The sequence below is a fragment of the Sceloporus occidentalis genome, unplaced genomic scaffold (genome assembly GCF_023333645.1).
Source record: "Sceloporus occidentalis isolate IW3139 unplaced genomic scaffold, rSceOcc1.0.p SCAF_2, whole genome shotgun sequence".
NCBI lineage: Eukaryota > Metazoa > Chordata > Lepidosauria > Squamata > Phrynosomatidae > Sceloporus > Sceloporus occidentalis.
The window spans coordinates 204,285,683-204,313,100 of NW_028316982.1; the positions used below are offsets into that span (position 1 = coordinate 204,285,683).

At 39.6% G+C, this 27,418-nt stretch overlaps 1 protein-coding gene across 1 annotated transcript in view; it reads left to right on the plus strand.

The window, feature by feature from the left end:
• The window catches only part of GART (phosphoribosylglycinamide formyltransferase, phosphoribosylglycinamide synthetase, phosphoribosylaminoimidazole synthetase), a 40,459-nt gene that overhangs the window by 10,612 nt on the left and 2,429 nt on the right, over positions 1–27,418 (plus strand). The window contains exons 4-22 of the mRNA XM_089512060.1: positions 3,885–3,980; positions 5,039–5,213; positions 5,335–5,446; positions 7,301–7,369; positions 8,258–8,383; positions 9,142–9,229; positions 10,461–10,546; positions 10,968–11,136; positions 11,632–11,863; positions 14,209–14,303; positions 15,679–15,788; positions 17,278–17,476; positions 18,869–19,120; positions 20,257–20,409; positions 20,994–21,197; positions 23,051–23,179; positions 24,907–25,037; positions 25,585–25,726; positions 26,814–26,929. Of these exons, the coding sequence (XP_089368186.1) occupies positions 3,885–3,980; positions 5,039–5,213; positions 5,335–5,446; positions 7,301–7,369; positions 8,258–8,383; positions 9,142–9,229; positions 10,461–10,546; positions 10,968–11,136; positions 11,632–11,863; positions 14,209–14,303; positions 15,679–15,788; positions 17,278–17,476; positions 18,869–19,120; positions 20,257–20,409; positions 20,994–21,197; positions 23,051–23,179; positions 24,907–25,037; positions 25,585–25,726; positions 26,814–26,929 (2,684 nt within the window). The remainder of the gene's footprint in view (positions 1–3,884; positions 3,981–5,038; positions 5,214–5,334; positions 5,447–7,300; positions 7,370–8,257; positions 8,384–9,141; positions 9,230–10,460; positions 10,547–10,967; positions 11,137–11,631; positions 11,864–14,208; positions 14,304–15,678; positions 15,789–17,277; positions 17,477–18,868; positions 19,121–20,256; positions 20,410–20,993; positions 21,198–23,050; positions 23,180–24,906; positions 25,038–25,584; positions 25,727–26,813; positions 26,930–27,418) is intronic.

Sequence of the window (27,418 nt, forward strand, 5' to 3'; positions counted from 1 at the left end):
CTAGAGCTGAATAGGTCATATGATTGCCACGTGAATGCCTTAGAATATGTCATTCTCTTCACAAAAACTATAGCTAAGTAGAATATATTGATTCATATTATGCAGAAAATCTTTCCCTTTTTAATATGGAAAAAAGAAAGAAATGTGGCAGAAGCCAGAGTAATAATACCAAGTTAGAAATAATAAATATACCAAGTTAGAAATAAAATTTTTGGCCCAGCAGAATCATGTCCTGTTAAGGAAATGGGTCTTCATGTGGAAACATGATTCTGTGTCTTGATGTTTCTTCTGGATGGGAACAGCAAGTGGAAATATAAGTCAGGAACTACATTCACCATGTCTGCCATAGTGAGTATTCTGTTGCTCACTGATAAATGTGATGAACTCCTGGCTCCTCTTAGCCTTAGAGCTTGGGAGTAGATTGTGGGCCATGCTAACAATCTTACTAGGCTTCCAGGATTCTCCCACTGCCTCCGCAAGGATGATCTCTCTCCCATCCGTCCCTAGCTCCAAGGTTTGGAGAAAGGCTGGGACTTGGAGTTATAATGGAAAATCAGTCTTCTTTTGCATCTTAGAACTGGAGAGGGCAGACAGCAACCATTCCCCGGACTCTCCTGGGTTCCTAATGCCTGCCAAATACTTTCAGAATGCAGGGCAACTTCAACACATTTCCTTCCCCTCCTGAGCTCCAAGGTACAGAGAAGGCATGTAGTTTTCTTCCATTTTCACTTGCAGAGATGCCACCCGCAGGCTTCTAGTCACAGAAGAGACCAAGACATCGTCCTAACCTCCATCTACATTTTGGAAGCATTGCATCGTGACAGGGAATAAACTTACCCTTGAGGGGAAGGAATACATGTACAGTGGTCCAGAAAAAAAGCTTCCCCCCCAAAAAAAAAAACCCTTATCCCCATCCCAACAAATTGGGAAAATTGAATTTAATTGGATATAATTTAATTTGATACAATTGGAAATTGGATATAAAACTAAACTGTGTGTGTAGATAGGTAGGTAGGCAGGTTGAGATATGAGCAGTTGCCAGACCACATGGGAAGGGGAGGAATCTCAGGGTAATAGTATTATCTTGACAATTGCAGATTTACTTGTCTATGTGTGTCTGTTGCAGTGTGTTGTGAACCCCTTTTGGCTACAGGGCCCTTTGAGCATCTATATTATTATTATTATTATTATTATTATTATTTGTATCCCGCCTCTCCCTGTATTGGATCAAGGCGGGTGACAACGAACATGAGAACAATAAAACCAGCATAAGAACAATAATATTTTAGGCTAGGGTTGCCAGAATCTTGGGGCTTCTTCTTTGGTCCTCAAGGCAATGGGAGGAATCACACTGCCTTGAAAAGTGTGCACATGGATTTCATAATTTGTTCATTTGGTGATTTTTGTTTGAATGGCATACACTATGCAACTGTGCTTGATGCTTAATGTGTCACGCCTAATGACATCATCAGGAGCTGCTCCCCATGACATCACAAGGGATCTCTAGATTTTGTCCTGAAATATCAGGGCCTATGGTAGTCCTGACTTAACAATGGTATTATCAGGTGTCCACAAATCCACTTATCAAGTGCAAGTGTTCCTGAGAGTCTGATAAACAATATATTCAATAACAAATGGGTCTTCTCTTTGGAGTTACTCCCATCAGTTTAGAGCTTTGAAGTAAACAACAAGTATCAGAAAATTTTCCTCTATTCCTTATATTCTCTATTCAAAGTACAAATATGAAAAGCTGTTATTTCCAGCGTTGTCAATTTCTGGGGAATTCCTTGGAATCCGGAGAATTTAATTAATTTTTTTCTGGGGATTTTGGATTTTGGTAAAACATTCTAGGGAATATCTTTGAGCCTTGTTGGCAACACTGGTTAGTACTTGCAGTTCAACAATATCTGGAAGGCCACTCAGATTTCATCCCTGTTTCAAAAACAGTGGGGGCCATAATATGTAGCGCATTCCAGATATTCATCCAGTATTGCAAATGTGATTAGGAAGATGGTTAAAATGAAAGTGGCCACAATAAAAGTTTTCATGCTGTCGAGAAATCCCACGGCTTTCAGTGTCTTTCTCAAGCCAAAGGAATGAAACCCTTATCAGGAACAGAGATTGGGAAAGTTAAGTTTTGTAGTACTCACAGAATCCCCCTAACAGTGTGGCCCATGGCCATTCTGAGAGCTGTAATCCAAAAAAACTTTCCCAACCTCTGCTCAGTTACAGCATCACAGACAAAAAGAAGGCTTCTGAGTAAATATGCAGACCAGTTAAAATGTATTGTCACATGTTTGCCAAGGGATGAAAGGTTTCTGTCTGTGTAACACCCCTTGCAGCTGCCCAATACTTGGCATGAAGAAAGGGGTGGGAGGTGGAAATAGAACATTTGCCTTGGCCAAATGACTCACATGACCCAGTTCATGTTAGACTTTGGATTTATTTAGCCTTGATAAAAGGGAGAGAATAATATTCCCTTTTTGAGGTTTTTCTTTTAAAAATCAAGTGCTAGCATTCTTCTCTCTTGTCAGCAGATGTTACCATTAAGTATAAGTGTGTGTGAAAGAAAGAGAGAGATGCTGCTTATTAACCCTAAAGTATCTTCTTCACATTCTTCTTACAAAACACATTCTTCTTAGAAAAATAGGGTAACTTTTTCCCCAAGCAAGTTCCTTGCCACCAAGAGTATTAATGCCAGAATTTATGCAGCACCAAGGTTTAATATTAAACTGCTGGAATTTAGTCAGTGACTTAGATGATAATGATACTTATGAGTTATTGTTATTAAGTCAGCACGATAATGGCGCACTCACAGCATCACAATGACGCCAGGACGTGTGGATGCTAGGAGTCCATCATGTCAAAATGGCGGCACCTGTGTGTACAGGGCGCCGCCATTTTGACGCCCTCATCACGTACTAGGGGTGAGGCACGTATGGGCGTTGCACCCTCGGCCAACCCCTAGCACGTGACGGGGGCACTGTAAAGGCCCATCTAAATAGGGCCATTGATATCCCACCATGCCTCCAGTTAGTTCAATGCAGCATACATGCCTCTCCTCCTCAACCCCACTTTACCCTCACAACAATCTTGTGAGATAGTTCATGCTCAGAGTGGGACTGGTCTGAGATCACTCAGTGAGTGTCATGGCAGAGTGGACACTAGATCTCCCAGGTTCTAGTTCCTAACTACTGTACCATACTACTCCAATAGAACTTCATTATTCAGTAGCAAATTATAGAAATTCTCTGTAACCTGATGATTGCCAGGGAGGTGTAGTAGCTGAACTGGTGAGCTAGTAACCCTCCACAGCATGTGGCTCACTATGTGACCTTGGGCTAGATAGCTGTCTGTCAGAGCCAACTGGACATGATGCCATTTGCACAATTACTAATGGCATGGATGGCTCTTTAAAAGTGCATTGCAAGTACTGTACATCTCAGATTTGGATCCTGATGTAAACACAACTCTTTGCTCTCCCTGCACTGCTGATCAAAATTGACCCCCATTCATACACCTGTTTGCATGGAGGAAGGTAGTATTATGGGAGCTTCCTACACCCTCACAATCCAAATATTACAGGTTGATCCCAGTTGGAGCTGCAGTAGGGGCAAAGGGTTTAAGACTTTACCTCTTCCCCATCAAGATTCAGTCTGAATTGGAAGGAGGACGCTGATATATGCAATTTATTCTTAAAAACCTGTGAAAGGTGTTTGGTCTTCAGAGCAACCCACTTCATGGGATACTTCTGGAATACCTTCCTTCAGTAGGATCCTTTGAGAGTGACTTTCTGAGCTGTAAAGAAGAAGGTTGGGAAAGAAATTTAAGGAAGAAATAGCCCATCTAATTGCAACTGGCCTGATTTTTGTTTCCACTGATAGCTATCTCAATCGGTGATCATGCTGCACTTTCCAAGTACTGTAAAGACCAGAAGATTGGACTTGTAGTGGTTGGTCCAGAAGTTCCTCTTGCTGCCGGTATGTCCAAAATATTTTCATATATACATTTTTATTTATGCAGGTACTGGCCACAAGTATTAGTAATTTATTAACTACTTAATTTTATATAAATTTAAATCTTCCAGCAAATACTTATTATTGCTACATACCAATTGTTGTGTGTCTCCCTGTGTGCATATACAATGAACTGTGTGCATTATAGCAATGGTTCTTGACCTTCAGTCTTCCAGATGTTTTAGAGTTCAACTTCTAGGGCTCTAACCAGCAATGGTCAGGGATTCTGAGCACTGAAGTCCCAACTATCTTAAAGACCAAATGTTGAGAAACATTGCTCTACAGAACATCTCTTTTATCAGAAGATAATAACAAATGTAGTATGATTAGTTTACAGGTACTTTTTGGGCCTTTCTGTTTTAATAACAGTTCAGAGATCTGGGCTGGCTTTGATTTGCGCAGGATATGATCCTTTTCCTAACAAACTTCTTTGTCTCCCCCAGTTTGCCTTTGAAATGGTTGCTACAGATGATAGTCTAGAGACAGATGTGGTTGTTAATAGGGTGGATTTCTAGTTCTTTAACATTGCCTTGTTGCTACCATCACTGTAGATGTCCATCTTCTTTGTAAATTTCATCCCAGCCGGGTTAAGTCCCAAGATAGCAGAATGGGGGGAGCAGAACAAAAGATTGAAGCATGGAGGAGTACTGTTCAAAGTGCCAGCAAGCCATAATCTTTTCCATGATAACTCCATTCAATTACCCTTCTCCCTTGGTTTTCTGGTGTGTGTGTGTGTCCCCACCTTGGATTCATACAGCATTCTGTGACCACGAAACACACCCAGTCTTCATCTTCCAGTTTCTACATTTTCCCCTTCCTTTTACTTCTGAAAACATGTTAGATTCCCCCATGCAACTTTCCTTTTGCCTGGATTGTGCCATGGAATGCATAGTACTGAGATTGCCATTAATGTGTATTTTTTATACTCTGAGATTCTGAGAGTTGTTGTAACATTTCCAGGCTCCAGGTATGCTTAGACTATTTGGGGAGCCCATGTAACTTTGAAATACCTTTGTTGCTAGGAATTGTTGATGACCTGACAGCTGCTGGTGTGAGATGTTTTGGTCCTACAGCCAAGGCAGCTCAGCTAGAATCCAGTAAGAGCTTCTCCAAGGCATTCCTTGATCGTCATGATATCCCAACTGCAAGATGGAAAGCTTTCACTAATGCAGAAGAAGCTTGTACCTTTATTACCAGGTACCTCTTACCAGCATAGTATAATGGACAAAGGGAGGCATTGTTTGTTTGTTTGTTCCCTAGGTTTGAAAATGTATCCAGAGTGCTACTTTACTTATTTTCTTCTTTTTCTCCCCTCCAGTGCAACCTTCCCTGCTCTAGTTGTAAAGGCAAGTGGTTTGGCTGCTGGAAAAGGTGTGATTGTGGCCACTAACAAAGCAGAAGCATGCAAAGCTGTTCATGAAATAATGCAGGTGAGTTGGGAATGCAGAAATACTGTATTAGAAATAAAGTCAAAGTAAAGTCACCTTCACACTGGGTTTAAATTTATTTATTTTTAATTAAGTGTGATGCAAATTACACCAACAACATTATTTTCAGAACATGGATACACCTGTTCAAAGTTACATTCTTGAATTCTGTTTGAAGCTGTATTCTTAATTCTCTGATGGCTTGTTGTAGTTGTTTTTGTTACATGTCTTCAAGTTGATTCTGACTTCTGGCAACTCTTTCATAGAATTTTCTGAGCCATATTTATTCAGAGCGAGTTTGCCATTGCCTTCTTCTAAAGCTAAGTGTGTGTGACTTGGCCAGGTTCACTCAGTGAGTTTCCATGGTTGGATAGGAATTTGATCCTGGTTTCCTGGAGTCCCAGTCCAACACTCAAGCTGCTACACCACAGTGGCTCTCAAAGAATGGTTTCATTTTTAAGCTTTTCCTAGTTCTGCAGATCCAGTTTGTGTTTGCAGCTGTCCCTAAATTCAGATAGATACAATTAAGATGCCAGGTAAGGGATGGTGCATAATTTTGAAGTCAGACTCTTTCAAAAGTATTGCAGTACAACTTGTTATAATGCAGTCCTTTCTCCTAATAAATACACAGTGTTGGTTATCATTTTATCTCTTCTAAAACTGCATCCTTTGTAGAGGTGCAATTTAATGATTTATTAGTAGGAGGAATTTTTTTTGCTCAATACCTTTACACCTAGAATGATTTTCTGAGAGGCTGAAGTTGCAATCCAGGATTCATTCACTAGAAATTAAATTATACGGACTGGACTGGGACTTGGTTCTGAGTAAACATCCTTAGCATTGCTTTGTAATTCACTGTTTGTACTTCTCTGTGAATGAGTCCTGTTCAGTGCAGGTAGGCTTTCTTTTGAGTTTACATGCAGATGACTGTATTGTTAATGATATATAGAAATATGGTTTAAATCAAGCTTTTTTACCCTAATGCTCTTTGAATATTTTAAACTAATATCTTTGAATATCTTAGACTACATCATTCTCAGCTAGCATGAGAATGATGGCAGTTGTAGTCCAGCACATCAAGTGAGTGGCAGATTACAGAAGGCTGCTGTTACAAGTGTCAGTTCTCTGCCTCAGAACTCAAGACAAATGGCTTCTTTCAGAAGGGAGTGCCAATATGGAATTTGTCATGAATGAAAAATTATGAAAGCACTTTTGAAGTATGTTCATGGCTGATTTGGCCAACATTAGTTTTTAAGAACATAAATTCATTTGACCTAGAAAAGGAAATATAGTGGCCCCTTGCCTTACGTGGGGATCCGTTCCAGACCCCGCCGCATAAGGCAAATTCCGCCTATGCTTGAGCCTCATTGAAAATAATGGGGCTCGTGCTTGTGGCACGCCACCATTCAGGAAATGGTGCAGGGCTTTCAGCATATGCTGAAAGCTGCATAAAAGGTGCCCGTGTCATTCGTGGGTGCCCGGTACTGTCTAATATTGGATTTCTGAAATAGGTGATAGAGAACCCATTTCAAGTAGCCCTGGTGACGCAGTGGTTAAATGCCTGTACTGCATCCATTCACTCAAAACCACAAGGTTGCGAGTTCAAGACCAGCAAAAGGGCCCAAGCTCGACTCAGGCTTGCATCCTTCCGAGGTCGCTAAAATGAGTACCCAGACTGTTGGGGGCAAATTAGCTTACTTGCTAATTAGCTTACTTGCTATATAAATAAAAACAAAAAAAAAGTATTTGTTCTGTCTCCCCTACCCCATGAGAAGAGACAGAGTCCATATATTGGATTAGTGTTATAAATTGCAAGCCTTCCACTTGAATAAATATTTGCATATACTTTTAATGCAGGATAAAACTTTTGGAGCAGCTGGAGAAACTGTTGTGGTTGAGGAACTACTTGAAGGAGAAGAGGTTTCTGTAAGTACATAACATATTATTGATATAATATGTAGTTGGTCCATGAATGAATGGAAGAAGTTTTCTTTCATAGAAGGGGAGCTGCCTAACTCTTGTTGTATTTATAATGACACATTACATTGACAGAGCAACTGTGCTGGATCTGACCACATGTCTATAACATAATGCACTGAAGAGAGCCAGCTGAAGTTAATCATTTTTATGACTCATTTATTTCAGTGGAATAATTAAGCAGGTGCTTTACTCCTCCCCACTGAAAATGAGTATTAAATATGCTTATGAGACTTAAATGTGCGTTCAAATGGGCTTCCTGTTGGAGAATCCTGAATATTCATCTCTTTTGTTGATCATCTTTGGACAGCCAATAGAATGAAGGCCATTTCCCATTTGATCAATTACTGTACATTAAGACACTACAGTATTTAAGTACATTTCATTGATTCTGTGTATCTAGTCTCATTGAGGCTAGCAGCTGGATTTAGGCTATAGCGTTTATACTTGTAAAATAAATTTCAGGTTATTGTGTTGTTGTTGCTTTTTATTTTATTTTAGGACTTAATTATTGGTAAATGTTCAACTTTCTAGTAGAAATACCATGAACAAAGTATTAGAAATGATGTTGATATTTTGTGTCACTTCTGTAGCTTTTAAAGTAATTTGCATAAGAAATATTTGCTCTGTTTCCAAGTATTTGGTTAGATACTTGGATGTTAGTATCTAACATAATGTTATATACTTCCTAATGGGATGTTCAGTATCTTTTGTACATGAGGCTGTTTCTTGTTATGAGCAGGATACTATTAACCATCAGTCTTACAAACCTGGAAGGCAAGGTATTTTCTGTTGATACTAATGGAACTTTTCATTATTCATCTTATTCTGTTACAGTGCTTGTGCTTTACAGATGGTGTCACTGTTGCCTCCATGCCACCTGCCCAGGATCACAAGCGACTAATGGATGGAGATCAGGGCCCAAACACAGGTGGTATGGGTGCGTATTGCCCAGCACCTCAGGTAAGATGCCTTGTCCTACTATGTTTCTTTGTTAAAGCTTATTCCTAGAGAGCACCATTTGTGAGACTGGTTTGGGAAGCAGGAAGAAATGCTTACAACCTGCAGATACCGAATTACATATGTGAGCATACGGAATGTGTAGCTGCCTTACGTCTCATTTAAGGGGAGAAAAGTGTTTATCTGTCAGTCAGTCAATGCCACAAACGAGGAAGCTGACTTATACTGTCAGATCATACCATTCCAAAGGTACTCAACGTTATCTGAATTTGAAAGTTAAACAAGGTTGGACCTGGTTAGTTGTTGCATGGAGGATCACCAGATTGGGCTAAAAAAGAGTCCTGCTTGAAACACTGAAAGCTGGTGCCAGTCATGTTGACAGTGCAGGACTAGGTGAAACAAAGGTCTGACTCAGTGTAAGAAAGCTTCTGATGTTTCTATGGTCCAGAGCTTGTTACTCTTTTGGATTACACTGGCCAGGCTGGCTGGGGGATTCTTTCAGTCCAAAACAGTAATGTTCCCAGCCTTTTTTTATTTTTTTCAGCCCTCTTAACTGAGTACTTTTAAAAGCTGGAGATACTTGGAGATGAACCTGTGACTGCATTATGTGTTCTGCTACTGAACCATGATTCCTACCTAAGTAGTTTATTTCCATAATATTGCCTAGGGGTTCTTGGAAATGATTCAAAATAGGAATGCATTTGGGTCACATGTGCATATTTGCATGCTTACAAGTTCTACTTTTTGTAACATTTTCTTAGCTATCCAAGGATCTGCTTCTGAACATCAGAAATTCTATTCTCCAGAAAACAATTGATGGCATGAGAAATGAAGGCATTCCTTACATAGGTAAGTGTACCCTTGTATATGTACAGCACACCTAGCATTTCTAGGTGCCATACAATAATCTGAGAAGAAAACAGTCCCTCCTTACAAGCTCACAGGCTAATAGTTGCAATATAAAAGGAGAATGCAAAAAAGCCATTTAGGAAGTAATCCCCATTGAAGTTACATAAATGTCACATGGATGCTACCAAAAGCAGTTGATGCCAGGCAGGTTAATAGACCGGGCTGTGTTACCCTACTGTCCCTCTGGTGCAGCCAGATGAACCTTGTCATAGTATCCTTCTTTGTCCCCTGGTGCCTTTGTCTCCTGGTGCCTTGTTTAATGGTTTCATGAGTATTTAGCTATTGTAGCTGCTGCGCCACCAACTCTAGTAATTGCAGACAGCTGGCCCAGGCTGGTTCCTCAAGTGTCAGGCATTTATGTTGTCTGACTTGTTGTTCTGTCATGGTATAGAATGTGTGTGCCAAACATTTGCACAGGCTTAGCTGTGCAAATCTTCTTTCTGTATGAGAAGAGGGGAAAGCACACATTCCCTTCTGTCTGGGACTTAGGTGGGGAAGTTACAGTCTAACACATTTGGAAGGAAGTATGATGATCTAGGTGAAAACATGAACAGAAACCACAGAGCCAGCATGGAGGAGTGGTTTGAGCATTGGACTACAACTCTGGAGACTAGGGTTCGATTCCCTGCTTGGCCACGAAACCCCTTGGTGACCTTGGGCAAGTCACATGCTCTCAGTCTCAGGTGAAGGCAATGGCAAACCACCTCTAACAAATCTTGCCCAGAAAACCCCATGATACCCTAGGGTTGTCATAAATTGGAAACAACTTGAAAGCACACAACAACAAACATAAAAAGCCAGTTTTAAGCGGTTCTGATCAGCTGTCCTCAAGGAGAGCAAAGACAATAGATCCAACCAGCCTAACTTATTCTTTCTGTCCCTATTTATTATTGCTTTGCATCAACTTCATGTTTTTTTAAAGTACTGAGCATAACTTTCCACCTCAAATATGCCTGTGTTATGGGAGACGAACAGTAAATTACTGATACCCTAAAAATTGCAAACACAGTTAATTGTGAATGAAGTTCTACATATCCCTTTCATAGCTGTCTCTGCATGGTGGAAACAAAAGTCATAATTGACCATTAAGGCAATTTTATTTTTCAATACATCTATAATGCATGTTTTACCAGCTGCATGTGTTCTCAATATGTTATGCTTTTCCAATTAGGTGTGCTGTATGCTGGGCTAATGCTTACCAAAGAGGGACCCAAGGTCTTAGAGTTCAACTGTAGATTTGGTGACCCTGAATGTCAGGTGAGAGACCCTAATGGTGCAAATCTTGGACATGTTTGCTCAGAAGTAAGTCCCACTATGTTTCTTGGGACCTTCTCAGAAATACTTTTTAAAATTCCATCTTGGCCAAGTTATCACAGTATTCAAAACATTTTCTGCTACATAATAGTTTAAGAGAGTAGTCTAATACATCTGGGACCATTAACTTGAGATGGCTGCCAAATTCTGAACATTGTCAGCTAAGCATTTTTTTTTTCATAGATAATCACAGGTATATTTGATTTATTTTTATTTTTTATACACAGAATGTTACCATTAGTCAGATGCTTTTTTAAAGTCTCTTGTAATTTCTGTGTTTAATTAGTTGTTAATATCCAAGTTTTATTATCTATTTTTATGAAATGGCACCTGTCAGCTTTACTCTTCACTCTTGCCTATGCAGGTAATTCTACCATTACTGAAGAGTGACCTTTATGAAGTTGTACAGGCAACCATTGATAGAAAGTTAGCTTCCTGCATGCCTGTTTGGTTTGAACACTGTTCCGCTGTGACTGTGGTGATGGCTAGTGAAGGCTATCCAGGAAACTACCCTAAGGGTTTGGAAATAACAGGTAGGAAATGGATACATAAAACATAAATATATAGTATATCATATGTTTCTTCATTCATATGATTGACCAGAGGCTATGTGATGCTTTTGGAGCTTGGCTTGTTCAAATAACCCAGGCATAATTCAAACCAATGTGGAGGAAGGTCACTTTTGTTTCCTGGAGTGATAGCTTTCATTTCACATCATAATACTAAGAGGGGGGCATCTGTGTTTTTGCAAGAGGAAAATAAATTGGTTATTATAATAGAGATTGTGTTACCTTAATGTGATAAAAATTCCATTTGCATAGTGTGTAATGCACATGGGTCTTTGCAGAAGATGTGATTTCACAGATATTTCTGATAAAATAATGAATTAATAATAAGCTTTTAATTGTTTGATTTAGTGCCTTTTTTGTTTTGTTAAAGTATTTCCTAGTTACACTATACATGTATAGCAAATCCTTTTAAGTAATTGTTTTTGTTTTGTTTTTACCTCTGCCCCATTGCCTTTATAGGATTTTCCCAGGCTAAAGAGCTAGGCTTGGTGGTGTTCCATGCAGGCACAGCCATGAAAGATGGCAACGTTGTGACCAGTGGAGGCAGAGTCCTCACCGTGACAGCTATCAAAAAAGACCTTATGTCTGCACTCAAAGAAGCCAACAGAGGAGTAGAAGTAATTCGGTTCAAAGGCGCCATTTATAGAAAGGATATTGGTTATCGAGCAATAGGTTTCCTTAACCAAACCAGGTATCTATCAGAAGGCAAAGCTGAAAACTGATATTGAAGAAATATGTTAATTTTAAAACCAAATATCATCACTCATGGAAATCATTACATAGTCACTGCATCACTTTGATGTCTATATATGATTTAATATCCCCATACAACAATTCTTATTTGATATGTCTGTGCAGCATCTTAACAACAGAATTCAAAGGTTAAACACACAGATTTTGCTGAAGACTTCTAAAACATTGATGAGGATAGATTTCATCTTGTTTTTCTGTTGGTATTTATGTCACAGTATGAACCATGTGGAATACCATCATAATCTTACTATTTAAAGCTCTCACTCTAAGAAATTGTTGGCAAAGGGCATTGTTTTAGCTGTCATTTAAATTAAAACACTACTGCAAAAAGCAGGGCTTACCAGTTTATGCTTTGTCAGTTTTAGAGTTTGTCTTCAGATAGTCTTTCACTGGCGATATGTGCATTTTTAGCACTCTCTCTCTATCTCTCTCTCACTCACAGAGAGAGAAAGAGGTCAGAATTGCATGGCCCTCAGGATCTTGAACTTGAGCTCTTGGATTTGCAGTTCAACAACATCTGGAAGGTCACCCAATGCCCACCCCCACTCTGAAATATGAACCCATATATCTCTGATGTTACACTGATTAGGGGAGATTAGTATCTACCAGTACAGGCACTTGTATCACACAGACACCTTCTAAGAACAGTAAATAGTGGGAAGACATTTATATCAGTACAACTGTGTCTATTATTAACACAGCTGCACTAGCAAAATTAAACCAGATGTTTCTGTTAGTGTGAGAACTGGAACCAGTTGAGCTCCTGTTTTTGGTAGATATGTTTTGAACTAAATGAACTTATTTTTACCAGTGCCACCACATTTGAACCATTAAAGTACTGCTACCTTCTGATAACATAGCTTTATGCAATGTATAAGCATATATTTCATTGAATACACATGACATCAGGTATTAGTATCTCTAACATTTGTCTTGTATACATACAATAAAATTATTAAAAATGACATAGTATCTAGTTTTATGTTTTCTGAATGTTTAGCATTTGATAATTATCTGGTAAACAATGACATTTATGTGATATGCTTTATCTAGTAAATCAACATTTATTTTCAAGTGCATGTATTACAAATATATCTACTTTAAATATACATATGGACAGAATACAATGTTTCTGAGAAACTGACTTTTGGTTATGTAACGGGGTTTAGTCTTCCTTCACCTCTGTATGCCACAGCCTCCTTTCTAGATATTGTGTCAAGGGGCTACCAGCTTTCTCAAGTAGATTTTTCTGGGAGAAGCTGCAGAAGAGGCAGAGGGATCACCCCTTCCCACCTCCATGACAAATGCTGTTCCATCTGTGGGTAAAGTTAACAGGAAATACTATATAAGTGGACCCTTTCTGTGGAGCTTAGAAACCTAAACAGTTATAGTGATTTTGAGTTTATAACTGGATATTCAGTTGTCTGGGATGTGAATTGATCTTCTTAGACATACACTGGTTAAGATGAAGCATTTGTGGTACTGTATTGAAGCTAATAGGTAGATATAAACAGGACCTGCAAATTAAAGCAATACTGATTCAGTAATACCTTATTGTGACAGACAGATTTTAGTGACTGTAAAATGGTGACATAAGTGACCTTTCCTATCAAGGCCTTACATTCAAAGCCATTTATCCAGGGCATGGTCAAGTATTTGCTTCCAGGGCTCAGCTAATAGCTAGAAGAATTGCTTTAAAAAAAACCTCAAACAAACCCAATCACGTACTTCAAATCTTGGTTTTAGGCTGTCCTATCCGATAATGATCTACAGGACAATTGGTCTCAAATGAAATAGTAGTCCTTAGATAATAGTAGTTAAAACATTTACACTGAGCACACTATGTAACACATAGTAGCTTTAATACAGAGCTGTGGATGGTCATTTGGATGGGCTAGGTACCACTTTCAGCTAAAGCACCATATGCCACAGGGCACAGGGATCATAAGTACACAGCACAGAACTACTGACCTCTGAAATAAGAACACATCAGAATTCTGCCTGTCAGAACACACCCTTAATTTGCTGAAAAGCCAATCTCACCATTTTTATTATTTATTTTTATTTAATGGGATTTATATGCCACATTTCTCCCAAACTGGGATTCAGTTATGCTTGCTACAGGCACATAAAGAAGCTCAGCAAAAAGAAATAATTTTTAGGTATAGGTAATACTAGGATCCCAATTAATTCTTCACAGCCTTATTTTGGCATTGAAAAAGTACTGATGCAGCTGGATCATTTGTGTAAGTAAATTGATAACAGGCTTTTCTGCCTTTTTAGTGGTCTGACTTACAAAGAAAGTGGTGTAGATATTGCAGCTGGTAACACCTTGGTTCAGAAAATTAAGCCTTTAGCGGCAGCAACATCAAGACCAGGTAAGCTTGTGCATTTAACTGAAGTGCTTGTAGGATTAATCCATGAGCAACTGAGATATTCCTCAGATGAAATGGTTAATTTGTCCATCTTCAAGGTGCCACAAGACTCCTTGTTTGTTTTGCTGCAGTGGACTAACATAGCTACACACCATAAGTTGTGTTAGAGTTTTATATAATTCAAGATGATGCATTCAGATGGGCCACAGAGTTCTTACTAGTGGGATTGTGCTACAAATAAGAAGTGCCTGCATGCACTGAGTAACAATTATTATTTTTAAGCAACAAGTGCCCTAGAAGCCTTTGTGCCCCCAAGGCACTCCTGAAAGCCATGCCACTGATATTAAGCAGCCCCAAAAATTCAGTGGCAGCCCATTTAAACATTTATCATATTTGTTTTATCCTAAGACAGAAATCCTTAACCCATTTAAGAGCCCTGGTGGTACAGTGGTTAAATGCCTGTACTGCAGCCATTCACTCGAAAGCACAAGGTTGCGAGTTCAAGACCAGCAAAAGGGCCCAAGCTCGACTCAGGCTTGCATCCTTCTGAGGTCGCTAAAATGAGTACCCAGACTGTTGGGGGCAAATTAGCATACTTGCTAATTAGCTTACTTGCTGTTCACCGCTATGATCTTTGGAATAGCGGTATATAAATAAAACAAATTATTATTATTTGTTAGACATTATATTATAAAGCAGTGCCTCTCAGGCAATCTGATGTAGGAGACTGGAATATTTTTCTCTGATGTGCCAGGGACCAGTGCCACATTTTGCCCACTGGCTACAACAGTTTCTTCCCTGGAAATATGTGGACTGGCAGCCAGTGACTTTCAGATTAGCACTGATCCATGTACCACCACTTCAAGGAGCACTGTCAAGAGTAAGGATAGCAAGTGAAGCATCCACCTCAAATGGCAAATACTGCAGGGTGGGAACTGGCAGCAAGATGTTGGTGGACAGAGCTGTATATGCTCTGTGGCACTGTATACACTCCATATCTTCAGATGCAATGGAAGATCCTGGTTCATTACTATGACCAAATTAAGATGCAACTCTTAGTCTGGTCACTTTCTACAAATATCATACAGGTAGAGGGACACCATCTTATTCTCTTTCTCAGCCAGCGAAATGTCTTGGGCCAGCCATTGTAGAATTATGTTGCAGTTGGCATCTAAACTTCAGAATTAATACATAGTGGGAAGAATTTAATTCCTTTATATGCCCAGTGTGACCTGTTTTGTGTGAGTTTACTTCAAAAACTGAAGAAGGGGAGAAACTGCTGTATGAGAGGATTGATCAATAATTCTGTTGTAACTCCCCAAATCCTCCATTATGTTAAGTTTTTAGTGAACAAATCTTTTTTTCCACTAATTGGTAGGCTGTAATGCTGAGCTTGGAGGATTTGCTGGCCTCTTTGATCTGAAGGAAGCTGGATATAAAGATCCAATTTTGGTATCTGGAACTGATGGTGTTGGGACAAAGCTCAAGGTAATGAGGAGGGCAAGTGGTGGTGGTGGTGGGAGTAGGTTTTAGTATGACAACAGCATTTTGCTTGGTACAGTAACTAAATGTTTAATTCCATACTAGATTTATAATGGGTAATGGGAATGGACCACAGCTTAGTGGCAGAGGATAAAGAAGGTCTTAGGTTCAGCATGCCTAGTTATAATAGACCTAGCAACTGCAGCAGGTCTGGGGACCAATCTTTTGATCATGAAAGCCTCCATACATAAATGTCTTTCCCCCTCCTCCTCAAAAAAGTGTCAAAACAGAAAAAAGTAAACTAGGGAATAGCCAGAAATCCACCCCTGGTTTTTGAACAATTTGCAGTTTCTAAAATGTTAAATAGTGTAAGGCTTGTGCTCTATTTAAAAGATGAATTGCCACAAAAGAGAACCATGGGAAAAATAAAGGATTATCAGCTGCAAGTGGAAGAACATATTCCAGGCACCAGGTCTACTCACTGACAAATAACAGAAAAGTTAAGAAAAGTGTAACTTTTTCAGTTATCAGAGGCCTTTCACACAACATCATTATAGCGCTATGATTCCTATTTTAACTTGCATAGCTACTTCCACTGGAATCCTTAGATATGGAGTTTGGGGAAAGTACAGACTGAGCACCCTTAATCCAGAAATCTGAAACCCAAAAACCTCCAAAACCTTTTGCTGCCAGCCAGCAAGGCAGGAGCTCCAGTGCTCTTGCTTGTTCATCTCTCAGATCTGCAGTCTCTCTCCAATCTTGCATCTCATACAGAGGACAAATAATGAAAAAATAAGATGTGAGTCTGGAGAGAGACATGAGGCCAGAAAGAGACAAATGAGCAGGACCACTGCAGCAGCCACCTCAAAGCTGGAAGTGGATGGCTGGTGGCAAAAAGACACAAGGCTAGGGAGAGATTGAGGATTCATGAACTGTGGGGAGCCTAGTGCTCAGTGCAAGCCCATGCCTCCTGCCATTTCACAGATCCTTGTGCGTCTCCATCCTTGCAAATACATTACAGGTACATACTGTGCTATTTGTGTATTCCAAAATCTGAAAAAATTCCAATTCCAAAATGCTTCTGGTCCCAAGCATTTCGGATAAGCAATACTCAACTTATATTTATAATTTTCAGCCAGAGAACTCTAATACATTGCCATACTACAAGCTCCAGGATTCCATAGGATCTTGCTATAGCAGTTACAATAGAACCAACATTGTTATTCTGTAGTGTAAAATGGCCCCAGGTCTATTTATATTGGTAGATAGTAACTAATTCCCAGTATATTTTGTGGAAATGTCCACCATCCCTGTCACTTTGTCAAGTCTCATCAAGTCAAGTGAGAAACTAGTTCCTTTCCATGAAACTACTTCCTTAACCCCTGCAATTAGAGTGACCTATCTACATTTCATTGTAGTTAAAAAGGAAGCCTTGCAATTACTGTACATAACTGATGGCAAGCTCTTCAGAGTACTTCTCTTCTACTGCTCACAGATTGCCCAGATCTGCAACAAGCATGACATGATTGGGCAGGACTTGGTTGCCATGTGCGTCAATGATATCCTGGCTCAAGGAGCAGAACCCCTCTTCTTCCTTGACTATTTTGCCTGTGGAAAGCTGGATGTTGGGATGGCTCAAGCAATCATAGCTGGAATAGCAGAAGCTTGTAAACTGGCAGGATGTGCTCTCCTTGGTAAGGGTGATTGTGCTTTTTCTCTTTTATGAGAAAGTTATCCTGCTTCCAGCTAGTTGAAGGAAAATGTGTTGTGTCTCAACCTGGCTGAGACTGAGGATGAATTCAGCATAGACTGTCACAGTGCATACTCTGTTCTGAGCAGTGGTGGCTGGCATCTTCCATATCAGTGGGATGGTGAATAATTCCAGGATTTAGCCCAAACTTCATCAGATGAGTTATTGAAGGTGCTGAACTCTGTCCTTCCCACTCTCAGTTTAGCACCTTGGATAGTTCCTTTAAGGCTGAAACTGAGGCCCGAGACAGATGGGCCAAAAGGGACATGGCAGCGGTGATACTAGAGTTCCAGACCGCACAGCAACTGCACAGTCTGGAACTCTAGTATGTAATAGCAGTGGCCTGATGGCTTCGGCCCATCCACAGGCCGCTGCCATTTTGACATAATGGACACATAGTGTCCGCACATCGCGGAGTGTCCGTCACGTCACAAATGCTCCATTGGCGAAGTCGTGATGTAACCTGGGCGCCGGTAAACGAACCCGGAAAAAACAGGTTCTTTTTACTCCGGAGAAATGTTGCGCAGTCTAGTGGCTGCGACGCCCCTCTGGAGTTAAAATGGGTGCCTGCAAACCGTCGTTTTCAGGCAGTCTGTATGGGCCTGAATTTGCCCCCTAACTGCTGTCATAGCTGACAGCTGCCACTGGTCTGAGTAGGAGGGAGGAATGGTAAAAAAGAGATTGAACAATCTGGATGGTTTCTTGTCCTTCCCTTATAACATGCTAGTGTTCTACATGTTTATGTGGGTAAAGGCATTCAGACACATAGCCTGGATTTTGGACAATTTCCATCAAAAATCTTCATTGCTACAGTCTAATGAGAAATGCCTTGCGTGATTTTATACTCTACAAAATGCAAAGCTTGGAAAAAGCACTTACGTTGACTACCAATTCCAACTCCACCAGCAAGCACAGGAGTAGCAGTCCAAAATAGTATATATTTTCCCCCAAGTTGTGAGCTCAGAGTATGTCCTTTTTCTTAGTGAGAGGTTATTTAACATTCAAAATGTTCCCTTAAAGGTAGGGCTAATATATTCTGATTGTTTCTTTTGAAGTTCCATTCTTCATTGCCTAAACTGTTCATTTGCTATTTCTACTTGATTGTTATATTCTGCATATGTGAACTGGTAGAGGTGGAACAATAAAACTGAAAAATAGAATAGTTTATCATAGCATGACTCTCAACCAGTGCGGCTGCTTAAAAAGCAAAAGCCCTTCATAACAAACCCACCCTGTTCTACTTAAATGCATATAAGAACCCAGGAATTAGGATTTCTGTAAGGGCCACCATTGATCTAACTATCACAATGTCTTCGTCTCCACCATCTTTCTGTAGGAGGAGAGACTGCAGAAATGCCTGGCATGTATCCACCTGGAGAGTATGACCTGGGTGGATTTGCAGTGGGTGCTGTGGAGCGAGGACAAATGCTACCCCAGCTAGACAGAATTACTGATGGGGATGTGGTCATTGGAATTGCTTCTTCTGGTGTTCACAGCAATGGATTTAGTCTCGTGAGAAAGATTGTTGAAAAATCATCTTTAGATTTTTCCTCTCCTTCAGTGGGTGGCTCTACCAACCAGACATTAGGTAAGACCTGTGTATACAGCCTTCTTCCTCCTTTGAATTTTATTCTGAATAAAATAAAGTGTGAATAAGGATTAATGTCTGGTTACCATAATCCCTTCATATTTTCTGATCTACTGATGGGAAAAGAGAACTATAGAAAAGTGCCAGAATAATTTTTAGCTCTTTCATTTTATATGTTTGTACAGAGGATTGTATATACAGAATAAAGGCAAAGGTTTCCACTTTGACAAGGTTGTCAAGTGTCTGCTGTAGGGAACAGTGTTCATCTCCATTACTTAGCTGAGGAAGCCAGCCTTGTCAAAGACAACTCTGTGATCATGTGGCCAGCATGACTGCACAGAACGCTGTTACCGTCCCAACAAAGTGGTACCTACTTATCTACTTGCACTTTCACATGCTTTTGAAATGCTAGGTTGGCAGAAGCTGGTACTAGTGACAGTTCACTCCATGACATGCCACTTGGGTCTCGAACTGCCAATCTGCTGACCTTGCTATTGTCTGGGTCAGCATCTTAATCACTGAGCCACCACGTCCCATACATATACAGCATATCTCTCTCCAATATCTCAGATACCTGTCTTTCTATTTTCCACCTTTTAAATGTGTATGTTTGCAAGTGGAAAACATGTACATAGACCTCTATGAACCCCAGAACTACTGTTATGCCAGGCTTCAATTTTTATGTAAGCTTATAGGTGTGGTCCCTCCAACCTGATTCCCAGTCATTGATTGTGGACATTGGAGTAAGCTGGGAAAACCACAAAACATTAGGAGCAGGACCAACCTCCTTCATCCCTGTTGTGTGCATAGAGGGCCTCAGCAACAGCTGTCTTAGGTTTTCTCACTCTCTTTGGCCTGTTACAGACTGCCAAAATAAAGCCGCTTCGGGTCTCTTTGGAGGTATGCTATTTAAATGATGCATGGGTCCTAAGAGTCCGGAGGTCGCGCCAAAGCCACACTCCATTCCTAAGCACTGGAGTGCAGCTTTGGTACAGCTTCCGGACTCTTAGGATGCATGCATCATTTAAACAGCATACCTCCAAAGAGACCTGAAGCAGCTTTATTTTGGCAGTCTGTAACAGGCCTTTGTATCTGTATATTTCTGTGTTGTAACTGTTTATGACTTATGTTCACAGGAGAGCAACTGCTTACACCTACTAAAATATATAGCAAAGTTCTTCTGCCCGTTCTTCGGTCAGGTCATGTGAAGGCATTTGCCCATATCACTGGTGGAGGGCTCCTGGAGAATATTCCGCGTGTACTCCCAGCATCCTTAAGAGTGATTTTAGGTAAGAATGTTTTAACATTGGGGAACACCTAGCCAACACCTACATTATGTTTTCCTGTTTTACTTTCTTTAACATTGTTATTTTCCTGTTTACTTAAATTATTTTACCTTAATACAGACGTATTTATGGTTCGTTTAAAGATGGCTTTGAAAATGCAGTATTTTACTTTCTTCATTACTTAAGTTTTCGTACCCAATAGTATCTGTTTTACAGCAGAATAGATGCCTCTGGTACTTTGTTTGCAGCAGTCCCGTGTGTCTCCCAAATCAACCCCCTTAGGACCAAGGGACCCTGGGAACAGATTTTGGCTGCAAAGGGAGGAAGAATAAGGGGAAGTCCCATTGCATAGGTGGAAGCCTACTCATGTGACACTGGATTCCATCCATTATGTTTTCCCTAGTGCCTGCTTTAACAATTGGATATGAAGTTTTTTCTAGCTTTATAGTTTTTACCTTTGAAAAGTGGTTCCAAAATGGGATACATTTGAAAAGAGAATACTTCAGATAAGAGCACAGTACTTTTGTGGGCATAATATTTGACTACTTATTTGGTAATTATTACATTTTAACTCTTGCTGTTTTCAGATGCCTTAAATTGGAAGATACCCAAGATCTTTTCCTGGCTTCAAGAAGAGGGAAATCTTTCAGAAGAGGAAATGGCTCGAACTTTTAATTGTGGGATTGGTGCAGTCCTGGTGGTGCAGAAGGAATTGGCTGGAGATGTTCTGAAGGAGGTCCAGAGACACGAAGAGGCATGGGTGATTGGGAAAGTTGTTCAGCATCAAAGAGGTAACTACTTACCTTTGTGGATTTTCTTTTTCTTGGGTGTCATGGTAATGCCATAACAATGTTGTGGGGACACATCTGAATTCTTTAGATGACTAATATGGCTGGTAGATAAGTACAGGAGGGCAGTAGATCTCATTATTTCAACCTTGCGCATGTAATATATTCATCAGAATTATCTTTTAATTTAAAAGAATAAAAACATAAGAGGACCCTGTTAGAGTAAACTAAAAACCACCTCATCCAGTGTTCTGCTTACACAGTGGTCAACTAGTTGCCTTTGGGAACCTCAGAAGCAGGGTGTGAGCATAGTATCATCCTTCTGCTTATATTTCCCAGCACCTGGTATACTGGGGCATTACCTCTGATACTGGAGGTAATATAAAGCTAGAAGTATAACTATGGGGGTGGAGAATGAGAACATCATACTACCCCAATAAGAATTCTGTCCCTTGCCCCAAATTCTTCAGTCCACACATTTCCAGAGTTGCAGTAACTTAAAACTTCAGATGACTATTTAGAAAAAGACTGTAGGCATGCAAACAAAAGGACCGGGCAAAGATACCAAGGGGCTGTGGACACAGTAAATATATGAATTCTAGATGTGAATGATTTCCAATGTCTCACTCCTTGCAATGCTTGAAATTTAGAGACTAAAGGGAAATTTCATGAGGGGGAAGAACTGTTATTTCAATGAATAATGCCCTCATTTTGCCCCCTTCCACAAGTGTGGCCCTGTCCATCATGTAATACCTGGTGAAAGCCTAATCCGCCATGAATTTGTCTAATTTCTTTAAAAAGTCATCCAAATTGGTGGCCAGTTAAATTCTAGAATTCAGTTATGGCTTGTGTGAAGAAGTTCTTCTTTTTATCTGCCCTGCATCTCATAGCATTCAGTTTCAGTGGATGATGCCATATCCAGTGTTACAAGAGACAGAGAGAAAGAACTTCCTATGTACTTTTCATATCACTGTCATGTCTCCCTTTTCTTGCCTCTGGTCTGAGCTAAAATGTACCAAGCCGTGTAACTTTTCCTCATAAGCGATAAGGAGCCTCTTGATCATTCTGGCTGGTACAATTTAAAGTGCATGATGATTTGTCAAGGATAAGAATTAGAACTATAAAATCAATGTGCACGGAAGAAGCTGCTTAGAAAGGTTGCAGAAACTGCTTCCTTGGAAGTCTTCAAGTAGCAGTTGGATAAGAAATGGTAATCAGAGTTTCTTAGATCAGCCTTCCACACTGTGGACTCTTCCAGATATTTTGGATTACAGCTCTCTTTGGCTTCAGCCAGCATGGCCAAGGGTCAAGGATGATGAGTGTTGTAATCCAAGACATCTGGAAGGGACCAGGTTGGAGAAGGCTGTTCAGGATATAAAAATATCCTGGAGCAAATCACCTGAAGTCTACCTGGAAGCCAAGATGACTAAATTGAGGCTGTTGTACTTCAGACACATCATGAGAAAGCCTGGCTCATTAGAAAAGAAAATAATCCTGGGAAAGGTAAAAAGCAATAGAAAGAGAGGAAAACCACATGCCATATAGTTAGACTTGGAGGCTACAATGCTGAACCTGCAGAACCTGAGAAGAGGGGGTCTTGCAGATGTCTTATTCACAGGGTCTCCATGGATCACAACTGACTTGAAGGCAGCTAACAACAACAAACCAGGGAGCCAAACTAAATGACTCTTTGAGATCCTTCCAATTGTGTGAAATAAAATTCCTCTTCATGTTTGCATTTTAGATGCTTATTTAAGGCACATGGAAATACCACCAGTTTATTTATTGTACAATGTATTCTAAGCTATTCTTTCAATATTGTTTCTTACAATTAATATTTCTCTTTTGAATTGAAGTGTCTGCCCATGTTGAAGTCAACAACTTGCTTCAAGCCTTACACGCTAATAGGCTGCAGTTCATGGACCGCCAGCCAAGCAAAACCCAGCCAAGCAAAACAAGGGTGGCTGTCCTTATCTCTGGTACAGGTGAGACTTGTGTACTATCTATTACAAGAAAGGAAGCTCTGGCATCTTTAAGGCACTGATTATGGCCTTCTCACAGACAGACTTCAAGGTAGATTGATCAAACCATTCAGGAAAGGCATTTTTGCGTTCTGTATTTTTCAGATAATTGTGATTATACATATAAGCAAGGGTAGACAAAACCCTTCTTTATTGCATCTACATTTATTTGCCTTACCTAGTTTCATAAATAATCTAATGACCAGTCAGCTCTGCCTAAAAACAGAATGCAAAGTTTAAACTTTTTCTGGCCAAAAAACCAAAGACGACATCTTGTCTAGTTAAAATTTTATGAGTCAGTAGTTTGTGAGGGAGGCAGGGGAGATGTGACATTTTCATAATCTTATTTGAGGAAAAAAGTAGCATAATATATCAGAATTGTTTATTGTTTTTGTTTTTTTGCCAGCAGAGGTTTTTGAATAATCATTGTGAAATTTGCTTTGACATTTGAAGTACACAATCCAAACTGCAAGGTGTTTAAGAAAACATACTTTAGAATAATGTAGTATGAAGGTGGAGGGAGGAGAATCCTTTGAAATCACTGCCGGGTTTGGAAACGTGCATTAAAAAAAACATTCTGTTAAATGTAACTGGGGAAAAAATAATTTGATTAAATATTTTGAATGTGTTGCTAAAGTTTCTTTTACCACTAAGTTGAAAAATGAAGAGATTGTTGATGTAAGACTAGAGAAATCATACAAAAAATGTATCAAATTGAAATGAAATTGGAACCTGAGCTGTTTTTGCTGAATATGGTAGACAACAAAGAAATTAGACAAAATCTAAAACCTATTTTGTACCTATTTTGTTGATAACAACAGCAAGGATGTCATTAGCAAAGGTGTGGAAACACTCAGAGGTTCCTACGATAGATACTTGGCTAAATAAATCATTGGAAATAGTAGAAATGGACAGGATTACAATGGCCTTAAAAGAAAAAAATGAAGAGTCAAAAGAAATATGGGACCCATTGATAAAGTTCTGCAAAGACAAATGGTTAATATAAACACAATTTTAAGTGTAATTTCAATTTATAATATTTTATTTTCCATATAAAGTAGTAAATAGAATAATATAGTAGTTTGGCTATGGTATAACGAAGAAAACCTTGTAGAAAGGCGCAATCTCTAGTTTGGTATTTAAGAGGAGAAAAATACATAGACGCACAAACAGTGTGTGAGGAAGGATTGTAGTTACAAAGTGACTTTGATCAAGAGAGGAATATTTTTGATTAGCTGTTAAGAAGTATTTGCGGGAATCAATCAGGGGGGAGGGGGAATTATAGCTGTATTTATGTAACAAGATTATAGAAAAGCAACGTTTGATGGGTGTATATATTGTAAACTTTAATAAAGATTATTTTAAAAAGAAAAAGAAAAATGAGTAGATTGTGTTCCTGTTCCATCTACCTCATGAAATTACTTTATTCTTAAGAAAAAAAATTATGGGATTACATGTAATTTTTATTTATTTTTTGGAGGATGTAATTTTATAATTTAAAAGAAAGCATGTATTGCACTGGAAGGGTATACTTATTAAGATCATTGCTTTTTGGGAGGAGAATAGATTGGATCTGATAATAAACTTATTATAAAGATACTTGTGGAGTAAAGGTGTTACTTTGTAATTGCAAGACGCTTTTGGGACATTGAAGTACATGTATATAGATGTCATTATTTTGGAATCTGCAGGTACAAATCTGGAAGCTCTCATAACCAGCGCAATGAAGCCAACTAGTTATGCACAAATAGTCCTTGTTGTTTCTAACAAAGCTGGTGTAGAAGGGCTAAAAAGAGCAGAAAGAGCTGGTATTCCTACGAAGGTGAGTATATGTTCAGCAAATTACCATTTTGTGTGAAATAAACAAGCAGTTACACAGGGTTATTATTCTCATGTATGTATTGTAATAAGAAAACATACAATTCTAAACTTGGGGCTTATTTTGTGTATTTATATTCTGCATGATGTGTCAATTGTATTCTTCAACTGAGCTCCAATGAGACATCATACTAAACCGTTATTTAGGAAGTGTATTATGCATTGGCATGATGTTTGAATTGGCAGGTGACAGTTTAAGATCAACCAATAAACCAAAATAAGAAACTGTGTTAAAGCAAAGTTGTAAGATTTATTTTGGCCTGATATCTTAATTAGAACAACCATTGCATCACCTCTGGAATCATCTGCACCATACAGACAGAACGGAAGAATGGGCAGAAAACGCAATCATTTCCCTGGTACTAAGCCTGTATCTGTGGGGATTATGGAAACTGTAGCCCACCATATCTGGAGGGCACCCATTTGGGGAAGTGTAAAATGAATGAACCCCATATTCATACTAGTCTTCTACCTTGCTTCTGGTGTCTTAGGTAATTGACCACAAACAGTACAGTAGTCGTACAGAGTTTGACAGTGCTGTTGATAAAGTCCTTGAAGAGTACTCAGTTCAACTGATCTGTCTCGCAGGATTTATGCGGATCTTATCTGGTCCTTTTGTCAGAAAGTGGGATGGTAAGTACATTTGAGTATACTGGACACAAACTAGAAGTGTTGACATAATTAAGCATTGAGTTTAGCATATGGAGTGGTTTAGTTGTGGAATCACTGGGGCGAAGCCGAGTGATGGTTTTGTTGAACTCTGTAGGGTTCATCAGTTCATCAGTTTCCCAGTGGCAATCTAAACACATTTCTTGTTCCAATTTGTTCAGCCCCAACTTCCACCATCAATCACATTTTTTATCAGAAAAAAATTATTTAAAAATAAAATAAGTCAATTTGGCTGGTCATATTGCTTTAAGAAGGGACATGAAGGGATGAGGTAATTGTCCCCCTCCTTTGCTGGCTTCTTCTTGCCTCCCCCTGCCCACCTTATTTACCATTACAGTGTCCTGGCAGAAATGATGTATTCCATATCCTAGTGTTTTTATTTACAAAGAAATGAAATTAATCTGTAACTCTATTCACTGTCTCTCTTGTCTGTCTGCTAGGTAATATTACCAGTCTCAAGGGAAGGGGGAGGGTCTGTATGGTGGGACAGAGAGGGTAAGAATATAGTGCTAGTGTGTATTAGTACAATGATAGCATGACACGTATTCCAGCTCTGTGGGTGTCTTCCTCCTTGGCTAGTCTTTCTTCATTTAATGGTAGGAAGAATCTGCTCTGGCTATAAAATCTGTATGCTCCAGATTCCAGTGGTTTTGAGGATGGAATGGGATGCAAACAGGTAAGCAAGGGATTGGTGGTATGATGCTTTAGCACTCTGACAGTGCAGCATGTATTCACCTCTGTCATGTTTGAAATCAGAATGGGGAAAGTGTGGGCCACATGCAGCTACCGGATCACAGGTTTCCAGTCCCCAAAGCTGTGCCCCCCCCCCCAATTTTCCTGAACCTTCCCCCATCTAGTATTGCATGTTATGGGTTGAGTTCAGATTTAATCATGATCAGTGTAAGTTGTATTGCTATCAGTGAGTGTACTAACTGTGACTTAGTCTGGCTCCAATGTCTGTTTTGCTGTCTCAACGGTTGTTTTCAGCTTAGTAAAATGAAGGACCAGATGACAGCTATAAACTATGTCATCTGTTTTTCTTCCTTCCTAGGAAAAATATTGAACATCCATCCATCTTTGCTACCTTCATTTAAGGGATCCAATGCTCACAGGCTAGTGCTGGAGGCTGGCGTCCGAGTCACTGGGTGTACGGTGCACTTTGTTGCTGTATGTTCTCCTTTCTATCGCTCTGCTTATAATAGAGGTGATGGTCAGGTTGCTTATTGGCCATCAATAAATGTAGAGAGAACAGCATACCAATATCATTATCATCTAGTCAGTGATTTCAGCACATGGTGCCCTAGCTGGAAAGCCACTGCTCCTCAAACCCACTTCAATATCACCTGAAGGCAATCACATCTCACCACCCTGGAAGGTTATGTCAGAGATATTGTCAGTCTACGCAGTTCCTATCAGTTGTACTCTCAAAGAGCAAATGGTAGAGGGTGGTTTGTGTCAGCAAAGGGCAAATTCTAGGCCCCAAGGCTTTTTTTTTTACAGTCGCTGATTCCCTCACCCACCTCCCACAACCCAGACCTTTTTTGAATAAAAAATAAGGGTGAATTGCTTCTCAAATGGAGGCAATTCACCTTCTTAAAGGGTTGAAGGCTCCCTGTACTGTTCAGTGTTTTAAAATACCTATTTCCCAAAATCAGA